We start from the raw sequence: 13,564 nt of genomic DNA on the forward strand, positions 1-13,564 counted from the left end.
CAGGCTTGCTGTGCTGTCTCTCTGCAGCCTGAACTTGGCTGGGTGCAGGTTAGCTCCTTGTGGAGACGCTTCTGCTGCCTGGCCTGCTTCTATAGCTGATGGTGCAGACCCAAGGCCTTCCCCCGCAGGGAGGAGCCTCTGCTGAGGTGGAGCTGGTAAGTGCTCACATGGCAGCAGGCAGCACTGGCATCACATCGGCCTTTTGGCCTTCCCTGCCTGGGAGCAGGTGCCGAGGGAGCTGCAGGACCCAGCTGGTGATGGAGAGCTGGGTGCAGGGTCTCCTGTGTAGCTGGGATGCTCTTGGGCTAACCCGAGTTCTTCTTGTGCCAGGAGGTGGCCCGGGAGCTGGAGGAGAGCAAGTACCAGTACTCAGAGCCACGACTGTCCATCTATGGCCGCAGTCCCGAGGAGTGGCCCAACCTGGCCCGCTGGTTCATTCAGCACAAGGTCTACTCACCCAACATGCGCTGGATCATCCAGGTGCCCCGGATCTAGTAAGTGAGGTGCCTGCTGTCTGCCCCATGCACTCTGGAGATGACAGCCTGTCCTGTGTGGGCTGCTGAGTCCGAAATGCTAAGGGGTGGGACCTCTTCTGGTGCCAGCTTAGGCTTGTGCTCTCCAGGGATTTCTCCATAGGAAGGAGTGGTTGCCAAAGGTGTCCTTGCCTTGTGACACTTAAACTCTTGTTCTTCGAAAAATATACACATGTAAAGGCCTTGGGGGAGCTACCACCCTGCCTTCTTCTCACTGAGGGTTGAGGATGGATTGTCTCTTGGGTGAGCCCTGGGGTATGAGGCCACCTGGTAGTGGCCTGCACTGCTGGCCCTCTCCCTGGACATCACTTAGACCACCGTGTCCTCTCCAGGTGACTGGCCCATGTGGGCCATAGTTCCGGGACGGGCTGGGTGTGTGGTTTAGGGGAACTAAGCTGAGTGGCAGGGAATGTGGATCACTGGGACGTCTGAGGACTCATCTCTCGATCCTTGGATGCCTGAATCTTCCTCCCCACTCCGGTGTGTGGTTTAGGGGAACTAAGCTGAGTGGCAGGGAATGTGGATCACTGGGACGTCTGAGTACTCATCTCTCGATCCTTGGATGCCTGAATCTTCCTCCCCACTCCTGGTCTCTGGCTCGAGAAAGTGCTCTGATGGGCACAGGTAGGTGTTGAGTTTGCAAACTAATGCCTAGTCTTGCAGAACTTGCTGGGAGCGGAGAAGGAAGGAAGGATCCGTGTTCAGGCCACGTTCAACTCTACTCTGGTGTTTAATGGGGACGGAGGCAGCCTGAGGAAGTGACCGGGATGATCACTGCCAGGCCACAGGGGCTGTGGGGTCCACCTAATAAGCAGGTCTTTGCTATCCCCCAGTGACATATTTAGGGCAAAGAAGCTGCTGCCAAACTTTGGGAAGATGCTGGAGAACATCTTTCTGCCCCTTTTCCAGGCCACTATCAACCCCCAAGATCATCGAGAGCTTCACCTCTTCCTTAAATATGTAAGTGTGGGGGCTCCCCAGGCAAGGCTTATAGTGACAGTGGGCGGCAGCGGGTTGTACGTGGTTGGGTCAGGTCCTCCTTGCCCCTCCCAGAGCTCCCCTTCTCAGATCCTGGCCATGTGCTCCAGGCATGGGGTTGCCAGCCCCAAGAAACTGAATTTCTAAATTAAGGGAGCCTCCCTCAGGGAGGGGAAGTCTGCTTCTCCTAAGGGGCCTGGTGGTGGTGGTGGGGTTCTGGGGGCCAGGCTGTGCCCCAGCGGGGAAGGGCAGCAGCTCCTGGCCAGGTGGGGGTGGCAAGACCAGATCCTGTCCCAAGCAGCACTGAGCTGCAACATCAGGTCTTCTTTAGAAATGTGGACATTTCAACTCTCCTGCTTTTACCTAGAAACAAAGGTCCTCACACCATGTTTGGTTAAGTCCAACAAATCCTACAGATGTATTTCTCTTCCATATTTGGTTGGTCGTAGAAGGAGAGAGGGAATGGGCGAGAGACTTAACCAGGAAGGGAGTGAGGGGGTGGGATCCGGTCCCTCCCTCTGAATGCCCAGATGGGGTGGCAGACAGTGGGAAGCAAGTTGGGTGGGTGATGGAGGGTTCTGACAGGGAGGGGAAGAGAGGAGCCAGGGGCTGGGGCACGGGGAAGGGATGATTGAGTCTGTGTGTTTGTAGGGGGCTGCCCGGAAAGTGTTTAGACCAGCTGAGGGCACCTTTGAATTTGTGTTTTAGACAAATGCCATTCTGGCTGATGTGTGGAGAATGGCCTGGAACCGGTGGTAGCTGGAGGTGGGAGAAGGGACAGAGAAGAGTCAGGGGCCTGTTCCAAACATGGAGACATGGCGGGAGCTTGTGCCCATGGTAATGGCCACATCTGTTGAGTGCTGCTGCCTGGCCTGGTCACACACAACTTGGCCTCACTTCAGCCCCCAAGCCCCCAGCGTCATCACCGTTGTGTTGTTAGTAACAAGCAGTGGAATTCTGTATTGCTATGTATTAGACACTGTGTTGAATGCTCTCCATGATTTTCTCACAAAATCCTCACAGCAGCCCTCAGAAGCGGCTAGCTCCAGTTTACATAGGAGGAGATTAAAACACAGTGATCATAGAGCTAAAAAGTGGCAGAGCTGGAATTCGTGCCAGGCAGCCTGACTGCAGAGCATGGGCCCTAAACCCCTGTTCTGTGTTGCCTCCCAGGAGGAAAAGGGAGTTGTATGGAAACCACCCAGGCCGGGCAGCACTCTGGGTGTAGACTTGATGGGACCTGGGCAAAGACTGCAGGAGAGCAAGAGAGGGGAGTCCAGGATGCCTCCCAGGTGCCTGGCTTTGCAGGAGTGTGGGCGGCGCCCTTCAGAGGCTGCTGCCAACAGTGGGGGAGGAGCAGGCTGGGGAGGAGGAGGAGGAGTTGGGGTTTGGACATCTTTTGTGCCTGAGACCATGGGAGATGCAGTTGTGAGGCCCTGCATCAGTTAAATAGAGCTTGGAGAGGGGCCGACGTTATCCCCATGCCAGGCCCCAGAAAGTTCAGATGAAGAGTGGGATTACTGAGCACAGAGCAGAGCTTGAGGTCCTCCCTTGGTCCCTTATCCAGGGCATGCTTAGAGTTATATCGGGGAGCCTGTCATTTCCTTTGACACACAGGGCTCTGTGACAGGGAAGAAGATTCTGGCCAAGATCCTCATGGTGCCTTGCTCTGCTGGGTCCCTACTGCCCAGGTAGGAACGGGAGAGGCTGGCAGACCTGACTGGGGCCTGGGCTGGCCACCCCCGTTTGGGCCAGTTGTGGAGTGAGCTGAACGGTCTTTCTTCCTCCTGTCTGGTATTCAGAGCCCCTTCCCGAAGTACCTCTGAGTGAAAAGAGGGACCTGTTAGCGACCCCCCACCTGTGCTGGCTGGGAGCCCATATCCTCATCCACAGCCAGATCCTTGCTCCGGGCTTGACCTCTGAGATCAGCCAGCAGGTGCTGGTGGCCTAGATGGGACCCCTGCCTTTCTCTCTTTTCCCTTTCTTTGGCCATAGGTGGGACCCCGCTGAGGTATAACTGCAGAGGCAGGGTGGGGGTTTCCTGAGGCCCCTCTGACCCAGCTCAGAGGGAAATTCCCAGTGGGGTTGGGGAGCAAAACTGTCTCCCAGGAACCATAGCTCAGCCTGGCCTGGCCCCCTGGGTCTGTTAGTGAGGTGGTGGGCTGCTTTCTCCAAGCCACACCTGAGCATGCCCTGGACTGTTCTCCGCCTACAGCCCCAGACGAGTCCAGCCCCGGAGCTCACGTGGGCTCAGCACAGCAGTCTCCGGGGCAGCTCCATCAGTTGCATTGGCCCTGGTTTCCTCAGCCAATCCCTCCCTCACTGGTCATATTAAATGAGCTGATGTGATGTACAGTAGGTTCCCTTCCCCTCACAGCTTCTCACTGCTGCTGATGGCACAGCAGAGGGATGGGCAGTGGTGCAGCTACCTCACTCTTCCCGTGGCCTGGCCTGAATTTTTCCCACTGTCACCACTGCCACACAGGGCCTTGGTACTCTGCAGTCTGGTGCCTTTGGAAGCCCTGTAGGGGCAGACCGTGGCATTGTACCCACTCTCCATCCTCGGGGGGAATATGGTCACACCCAGGCCGCAGGGTCCCCATCTGAGATGTGAACCCGAGAAGCCTAGACTCTCAGGCCTTTGGCAGTTCAGCTCTGAGCCCTGGGAAGCTGAGCCGAGCCTGGGTCCTGGCCCGTCCTGCCTTGGCTTGATGCTCAGGACCCCTCCTCCTGTTCAGGTGACGGGGTTCGACAGCGTGGATGATGAGTCCAAGCATAGCGACCACATGTTCTCAGACAAGAGCCCCAGTCCAGACATCTGGACCAGCGAGCAGAACCCACCCTACAGCTACTACCTGTACTACATGTATGCCAACATCATGGTGCTGAACAACCTCCGCAGGTGGGTGAGGCCAGTCCTTGCACACGCTTGCATCTAGGTGCCATTGCACACACACAGGTGATCCACATGTCTATTTGCACTTGAACCAATGCACCTGTCCATGTGCCCACATGCCACAAAACACATGGATACTTCCCAGCATACTACACAAGGCATGTGTCTACATGGTGGCACACACATGCAGCATGCCCACCACACGTAATGCCACTGCAGACATGTATCATATGCAATGCAGCCACACACCACACGTGTACACACATACTAACCAACACACACCTCCATGTGTATCTGAACAGCTCTGAGATGACAGAAACATAGGACATGCCAACACACACGCTTGTTCACTTACCACCATACCAACAACGTTCACATGTGCATATATGCTCTCTGCAGATGATGGCACCTGCAATGCGACAGGCACTGTCCTGGGCTCTGAACATATGACAGGGAACAAAACGGACTAACTCCACGCATGCCCTCATGGATGGTTGTCCATGCACAGGCTCCCACCAGTACACACACACACAGAGGCCCACCTGGGCAGGAATTGGATGCCCAGGGCAGCAGGACACTGAGACGTTGCCCTCCTTACAAGTCTTGCATCCACCTGCCCCTGCTGGGCCCTGGGCCTCACTAACTCAGACTAGGCCAGTGCTATTTTGTGTTTGTGGAGGTTTCTAATGGGGCCATGATGGAAGACAATGGCCTGGTGGGCTGGAGGTAGTCCTGGGCTGAGCTTTTGGAGACAAGGGTTCTAGTTCTAGCTTTGCCACTGCTTAGTGGCTTTGAATATAGACTTTACTCTCTGGGCCTTGGTTTGCCCATTTTTATAACAAAGAGGTTAGACTGGATGGTTTTCTCATGAACTTTCTTGCTCTGGACGTCTGTGGACATAGGAAGAACGGGTGGAGGAATGGATGGAGGACAGGGCAGGTCCCCTTTCTACCACTGAGTCCCCTCTCTGCCCCCCCAGAGATGATGTCTCTTGGTTCTGAGAGGCTCTTGGGCCTGGTTCCCATTATAGGACCTACCCATCATAGGAGGAGTAGTTTCCAGGGTGCATGCCATGGGTTACTATACCCCCTGGAGTAGGCCCTGAGCTAGGGGTGCCCCAGGAAGAGCAAACCAGGGGTCCCGGGGTCCTTCCTGATTCAGGGCCGCCCTTCTCCTACAGGGAGCGAGGCCTGAGCACGTTCCTGTTCCGGCCTCACTGTGGGGAGGCTGGCTCCATCACCCACCTGGTGTCTGCTTTCCTAACTGCGGACAACATTTCCCACGGGCTGCTCCTCAAGAAGGTAACCAGGCCACTCAGGGGAGCCTGCCCTGCAGTGACTGTCCTGACCTGGGCTTCTCTTGCCTCCTGGGAGGCTCTGGCCTGTGATGCCAGAAGGCTAGGGCCTTTTTCTGGGCTGGGCTGTCTGTGGTAATCTTGGTCTCATTTTTACTTATGAAAGTTAATCCAACTCATCACAATTTATTTTCCAAAAAATGAAAAAAATTTAAAAAACCCCACCAACCCTTATTGCTATTACTTTAATAGAAACAACTATTATGAGCTTTTTAGTATTTCCAATTTCTATCTTTTTTCCAGAGCATATTTTTAACATGGTTATTATAATGAACACAGAATTTTGGTTCCTGCCTTGTCCCTTAACATTGTGTAAAAAGCATTTCTTGGTGTTGCAACGTAATATCTATGCTCCTTATTCTAAAGGCTGTTGGACGAACAGTCTGCCACTTGGACTATGATTGACTCAACCAGTTTCCAGTTGTTGGACACAAAGAGTCCATCCAACTTTTTTTTTTTTTTTTTTCCTTTTTGAGACCGGCCGCACCACGCTCAGCCGGTGAGCGCGTTTTTGGACACAAAAAGTCCCTCCAACTTTTTTTTTTTTTTTCCTTTTTGAGGCCGGCCGCACCACGCTCAGCCGGTGAGCGCGTTTTTGGACACAAAAAGTCCCTCCAACTTTTTTTTTTTTTTTCCTTTTTGAGGCCGGCCGCACCACGCTCAGCCGGTGAGCGCGTTTTTGGACACAAAAAGTCCCTCCAACTTTTTTTTTTTTTTTCCTTTTTGAGGCCGGCCGCACCACGCTCAGCCGGTGAGCGCGTTTTTGGACACAAAAAGTCCCTCCAACTTTTTTTTTTTTTTTCCTTTTTGAGGCCGGCCGCACCACGCTCAGGCGGTGAGCGCTGTGAGCGCACCGGTCATCCCTATATCGGATCCGAACCCGCGGCGGGAGCACTGCTGCGCTCCCAGCGCCGCACTCTCCCGAGTGCGCCACGGGCTCAGCCCCATCCAACTTTTCAATGGTGTAAATAATGCTGCCATGAACTCTGTGCATACAGTCTTCTTATTTGGATCACTTCCATGGGAACAATGCTTGCTCAAAATGCTCCCCTGCTACGGTCCTGGCGAGGTCTAACACAGGTCACATTTCTGTGTGGGGCAGGTGCTACACCAGAAAACCATTCTAGCCTGGTCAGGTCTCCCCCTCCAGTCCCTCAGGGCTCATCTCCAGGAGCTGGAGCATTTATAGGCTCAATCTGAATGTTTTCAGTCAAAGTAACAAAAAAGCAATAAAAGCAGACATCTCCTGGTCTTACTGACTGGGGTTGCTGCCTAGGGGAGGGGGGTTGAAGATACAGATTGGGGTCAGCTGCCCAGAGCTTTGCCCCCAGTCTGGAGCCAAGAGTAAGCATTTGCAATAGTGGGCAAGAAGGCAGTTGCCAGGGAGGGCTGGCCATATGATGTCAGGACAAGATGACCACATAGGTCAGGAAGGAGAGAGGGGGTCTGGTGGTTCTGGCTTTGGGGAGCTTGGGCTTGGTTGGGGTCTTGCACAGACACTGTTCAGACCTGGTTTCCACTGATGAGTGCTTCTTCTGCCCCTTTCTTCCTCCCTCCCCCCTCCCCCTTCTCCCCCTCCGCTCTCTGGCACCTGTCACATATGAGTTTGGTGGTTCTTTTGCAGAGTCCGGTATTGCAGTATCTCTACTACCTTGCTCAGATCCCCATTGCCATGTCTCCTCTTAGCAACAACAGTCTGTTCCTTGAATATTCCAAGAACCCTCTGAGGGAATTCCTGCACAAGGGACTGCATGTTTCTCTCTCCACCGATGACCCCATGCAGTTCCACTACACGAAGGTGAGGACGTTGGGGGAAGGGCAGTGGTGCCCCAGCAGGCATCGGTCCTAGCCTGTCCTCCCATTTCAGGGACCTGAGCTCATGGCTCAGTGCTGCTTTTGGGGAAGGGTTTGTGAAGACAGGAGGCAAGACACTAGTGAAGGAGCAGTGTTCTTCCAGGAGCCCTCTCTATGGGGCTCTAGAACTCTTGAAGGCACAATTGAATATCTTTTGCTTTTCTCTATTTTCCCTTTTTGACATTTACTAGCTCTGAGACCCTGGTAAAGTTATTAGACCTCTCCGTATCATATTTTTCTTTATCTGTAAAATGGGAATAAAACCGTCTCTACCGCTACCTTACTGTGAGATTCATTAAGATGATCCAAAGGTCTAATACAGTGTCAGCATATGTATCCAAAATATTAGCTACCTTGTTTTTATTAATGCTATTATTATTACACGGTGAATCTCGGGGAAAAGAAAAGAGGAATGGAAAGGTGATGTCATGTGCGAAACCAGCCACAAGTGTACCTAGCACATTTTGATGGTGTTGACAAGACCAGCCACCGATGAGCAAACACAGCAGCACCAGTCTTCTAGGACAGAGGTTCTCCAGCCTTTTGGTCTCAGGCTCCTTCATAGTCTTAAGAATTAAGGCACACGAAGAGCTGTTGTTTATGTGGGTAATATCTATATATTTACTGTGTTATAATCTAATGAGAAATTTAAAAATATTAACTCATTTAAAAATATCATTAGTAGATCTATTAAATGTTACATAAATAGCAGTTTTCCTGGAAAATAACTGTATTTCCCAAAAGAAAACAAAAAAGAGAAGTGGCATATTTTACCTTTTTCTAAATTTCTTTAATGTTTTACTTAATAGAATTCTCATATCTGCTTCTTCAATTGTTGTTTTCATCAAAGTGTGTGAAGAAAATCTTGTCTCACAAAGATACACTAGAAAAGGGAAGACCTTTCAAAAGGTCTTGAGAATGTCCAGAAGTCCTTAGATGACACTTTGAGAATGACTGCTCTAGGACACAGGGGCAGCAGGGTTGGGGGGAGGTCCTGGAAGGGCTGGTGATGAATGGACGGCATCTCACCTCCTAGAGGAGAAGGTAGAACCGTAGCTCAAACCCAGATCATTCTGGGATTACACTAGCTCACTGCTTATACTGTAATCATTTCTCGTTCTTACTTAATGTTCCATCTCTGCTGTTAGTACTTTACTCATATTAACTTTTACTTTTGGACAATCTTAAGAAAATGTTGTGTGAAATAAAAAGCAAAGCTAGAGATCAGGTACTAAAAACGGCATGACTAGAGGGGTTGGCATGGGAGAGCGGAGCCTGGCATCTCTGATAACTGGCACAGGGCTGTGAATGTGACAGGCTCTTGGTGCTGGTCAGCAAATAAGTAAGCGTGCAGGTGTTCTTTCATATATTTCTGTTTGGCAACCTGTGATTATACACAAAAAAGATCTTAGGAGTTTGGAATTTAAGGCATGATGTTGTTTGATGATCCAGGTGCCAGTTAGTAAAGAAATGTCAAGTCTGCAATGATGAAATATGCGAGGCACTGACATGGCTATCCTCCCATCTAATCCATGTACTTTTGGGGGAGGGATCTAGGAAGCACTTATGGAAGAATATGCCATTGCAGCTCAAGTGTGGAAGCTGAGCACGTGCGACCTGTGCGAGATCGCCAGGAACAGCGTGCTGCAGAGCGGCCTCTCACATCAGGTACAGTGTGGGATGGTGCCGCCTCTGTTCCTCCTGTCCTTTCAATAAATGGGCAATGAATGCCTAGTGTGTGCCAGGTGACTTCTTGGCATTGGAGATCTGTGACAAACAGAACAAGCAGGTTCTCTGGCACACTGACCCAGGTTTGGGAGAGAATCCTGCACTAAATTTTCATGGCTGCTCCCTCACCTTTTTCAGACTTCAACTCAATGTCACCTCCTTGGAGGCCTTCCCTGGCCACGCATCTAAAATAGCCATGTGCTTGCCATCATTCTCTATCCCTTTAATGTTTTTCTTCATAACATTTATTACTACTGGTAGTGTAATATGTATGTAGTTTTGTGTTTTACTGTCCTTCCCTCTAGAATGTAGGCTGTTAGAGCAGACTTGTTCAGCATTATATCCCAAGGCCCTAGAATAGTCCCTGGCACATAGTAGGCACTCAGTATTTCTTTAATAGATGAATAGTATCAACTGCTAATTTATCTTTTACTAAAACATGGATGACATTCACTAGGGAAACTCAAAATTTTCAAACTGAAGCTCACTAGGCCCAGAAGGTAAACCTCTGCTATCTTTTTCTCTAACTTCTGCCCTGTTATAGTCCATGAGAAAAGCCACACGTTCATTTTTTTTTCTCTGGATATTATTTTAGTCTGTTCAGCCAACACATGTTGGATTTTACCTGTCCTGCAAGCTTTTCAGACACCCTTTTCTATAGCACTTTGCACTTTTATTACATCCTTGTATTTAACTGGCCTTTTTGGGGATAAATCCCTACTTTCCTTTGTGTTCGTAACTGGAATAAAAGGCAGTTGTGTACTGGCCCAGGTTTCTAGAGGAATGGTTTTTGAGGCATGTTACCCGTTACCTATTCTAAAGGGCTCAAGTTCATTCTGTGTTACTTCAAATTGTACTGTTGAAATGATCGATGTCATTGCTCCCTGCCTTGTGAAAACAAATCACAACTCCTGGGTTGGTATCTATCAAAGCCTGTTCCCAGGCCTTTGCTTCCTCTTGGATTAAAGCAGAGTTGAAAGCACATCCCTCTGGCTTTCTTTTACTTGTTTCCGAGTGCTGTGTTTGTGAAACAACATTCATCTTTTTCTGGATTTGTAGACACAACCAAAGGTGATATTTTGGGGATACACCTAAACATTCTACATCTGAACTATGACTGTTATAAAGAATGAGTGTAACAAACTCCAATAAAAGGAACACTAATCAGATAAACATAGTAGTCTGATTTGCTGTGGCAAATGTCAAAAGCTGCCCACATGGATATACAAAGCACATCTAAAGTGTATTGCTTCATTTGTATTTCTCTTGGTCCACAGGAAAAGCAAAAGTTTTTGGGACAAAATTATTATAAAGAAGGACCTGAAGGAAATGATATTCGAAAGACAAATGTTGCTCAGATCCGGATGGCATTCCGATACGAGACCTTATGCAATGAGCTCAGCTTCCTGTCTGATGCCATGAAATCAGAAGAGATCACAGCCCTGATCAAATAAGTTCAGCACTTGACATGCATTTTAACTTTCTGGTTTAATTTCAAGTCTGCTGTGGCTAACAGTGACCAAACTAGGACTTTCCTCTGTGAAGAGGATCCTCTGAAGAAATGTCAAACTAGTGATTTTGGTTGCACTGTTCACTTTAAGATCTAACATGCCCACTTCCGTTAATATTTCTGTGTAATAGATGGTGAATTCTCCTTGGGGACCTGGGAGCTAGGCACTTGTCTGTTCTTATTCCTAATTTTCTAAATATTTCTCTTGAAACCTCCAGTACTTGAATTGTTGGGGCCAGGATCTTCCATGTTCAAGTGCCAAGTGACATGAGGTCTGTGTGGCTTCTGCCACGCTCCTCTCTGTAGGCCCTGCAGGCTAACTAGTAGTTGTTCATTTCAGCCTCTGGCTGACTGGTTGCCTTAAAATCAGTTTTGAAGCTCCCTTTCATAAAGGGGCTACTTTGAGAAAATTAAAATAGAAAATCCCTTCTTGACAATTTACATTTTTTATGAAATTCTTGAACTGTTTTATTCAGCTTCCCTCCCTCTTTTCTAGTTGGGAAGTGAAATGTACTCATTAAACCGGTCACTCCTATTCTGAATCTTGGTTTCCTTCTCTAGAAAGTGAGGGTTTGGACTAGATGAGTGGTTTTCAAAGGGTGTTCTGTGAATCCTCCTTGTGGACCACTTCACAGTGGTGGAGGGAAGGGCGTGAGTGAGATTCTGGAGACTGTCAAAGTGACTCTCCTTTTCTAAGTTTTACATTGGAGCTGCTACATATTTTCATTTGAACTAAGGACTTTGAAAAGCACAGCACTAGATGATCTCTGTTCTGTTGGCTCTAACATTCTATAATTGTAGCCGAATTAACATTTTACCCAGGAAGAGTTAGGACCAGAGAAGTCAAATTTGCTTAAGGTCACACACCTAATAAATAATAGGACAAGAGCTAGTTTTCCTTATTCCTAACCCAGTCCTTTCACCACTATTCCAATAAGCCTCACAAATGTTAATTTTTCTTTTTAAATCATCGTAACCCGGGGCATTTTTTTTTTAAGACAAAATTTCTCCCTTATTAACACGAAGACTTCTTCAGAAGATATAGTGGTCCCAGGGGCCAGGTAGAAGTCATTTTTTAAGACCAATCTGAATTTAAGCTTTACCAATGTACTCTTCATCTGTGTTACTAGTGCCTGGTATGTAGTAGGTGCTCAGTAAATGTATATTGAACAATTAAGTNGCGATCCCGTTACCGGTCAGTAAAAAAGACAAAAAGGAAAATAAAATAAAATAAAATAAAAGCTCCATAAGTGATTCTGATGGGGAACCGGTGCTGAGAACCATGTTCTGGATGGGATCTTAGGTCCCTGAGCACCTCCCCTGGGCGATGTCACTGGTACAGGGAGAGGCTGCATTTGGGGATTCTCTTGTTGGATGAAGATGCAGAAAAGAGTTAAAGACTCAAGACTGTGAGGGATTGTGCCTTGGATTGGTCCTGCCTAGAAACACCAGTCTGCAATTGCCAATTCTCGGGGGACTTCTTAATTAGAGTCTTAAAGCCTTCACCTTGCCTTCTCCATCCCCAGCAGCTCTTGCAGTTGTATCTTTCCTCTCTAAGGAAAGCATAGTCAGGAATAAAGGAAATGACTGAGGTTGTCAGGGTGACATCCTCAAGAACACAGAGGCCAGGAGGAATTTTATGAGTCCCGTAGGGAGATGTCCTGATTGAGGATCTGCTTTAGAGGGACTAGTCTGATTTGCTGTGGCAAATGTCAAAAGCTGCCCACATGGATATACAAAGCACATCTAAAGTGTATTGCTTCATTTGTATTTCTCTTGGTCCACAGGAAAAGCAAAAGTTTTTGGGACAAAATTATTATAAAGAAGGACCTGAAGGAAATGATATTCGAAAGACAAATGTTGCTCAGATCCGGATGGCATTCCGATACGAGACCTTATGCAATGAGCTCAGCTTCCTGTCTGATGCCATGAAATCAGAAGAGATCACAGCCCTGATCAAATAAGTTCAGCACTTGACATGCATTTTAACTTTCTGGTTTAATTTCAAGTCTGCTGTGGCTAACAGTGACCAAACTAGGACTTTCCTCTGTGAAGAGGATCCTCTGAAGAAATGTCAAACTAGTGATTTTGGTTGCACTGTTCACTTTAAGATCTAACATGCCCACTTCCGTTAATATTTCTGTGTAATAGATGGTGAATTCTCCTTGGGGACCTGGGAGCTAGGCACTTGTCTGTTCTTATTCCTAATTTTCTAAATATTTCTCTTGAAACCTCCAGTACTTGAATTGTTGGGGCCAGGATCTTCCATGTTCAAGTGCCAAGTGACATGAGGTCTGTGTGGCTTCTGCCACGCTCCTCTCTGTAGGCCCTGCAGGCTAACTAGTAGTTGTTCATTTCAGCCTCTGGCTGACTGGTTGCCTTAAAATCAGTTTTGAAGCTCCCTTTCATAAAGGGGCTACTTTGAGAAAATTAAAATAGAAAATCCCTTCTTGACAATTTACATTTTTTATGAAATTCTTGAACTGTTTTATTCAGCTTCCCTCCCTCTTTTCTAGTTGGGAAGTGAAATGTACTATTAAACCAGTCACTCCTATTCTGAATCTTGGTTTCCTTCTCTAGAAAGTGAGGGTTTGGACTAGATGAGTGGTTTTCAAAGGGTGTTCTGTGAATCCTCCTTGTGGACCACTTCACAGTGGTGGAGGGAAGGGCGTGAGTGAGATTCTGGAGACTGTCAAAGTGACTCTCCTTTT

At 48.5% G+C, this 13,564-nt stretch overlaps 1 protein-coding gene across 4 annotated transcripts in view; it reads left to right on the forward strand.

Annotated features, from left to right (window-relative positions):
- AMPD3 (adenosine monophosphate deaminase 3) overlaps positions 1-12,026 on the forward strand; it is a 47,010-nt gene extending 34,984 nt beyond the window's left edge. For 2 of the 4 annotated variants that reach the window (XM_008586717.1, XM_008586718.1), the window contains exons 9-15: positions 331-494; positions 1,367-1,493; positions 4,250-4,413; positions 5,588-5,708; positions 7,386-7,559; positions 9,173-9,283; positions 10,621-12,026. In XM_008586717.1, coding sequence (XP_008584939.1) covers positions 331-494; positions 1,367-1,493; positions 4,250-4,413; positions 5,588-5,708; positions 7,386-7,559; positions 9,173-9,283; positions 10,621-10,797 — 1,038 coding nt within the window. In that variant the 3' untranslated portion in view covers positions 10,798-12,026. The remainder of the gene's footprint in view (positions 1-330; positions 495-1,366; positions 1,494-4,249; positions 4,414-5,587; positions 5,709-7,385; positions 7,560-9,172; positions 9,284-10,620) is intronic. The other 2 variants (XM_008586720.1, XM_008586719.1) reach the window with 1 other exon arrangement.
- Positions 12,027-13,564: the final 1,538 nt, after the last annotated feature.

Source organism: Galeopterus variegatus, unplaced genomic scaffold (genome assembly GCF_000696425.1).
Source record: "Galeopterus variegatus unplaced genomic scaffold, G_variegatus-3.0.2 Scaffold4088, whole genome shotgun sequence".
NCBI classification, from domain to species: Eukaryota; Metazoa; Chordata; class Mammalia; order Dermoptera; family Cynocephalidae; genus Galeopterus; species Galeopterus variegatus.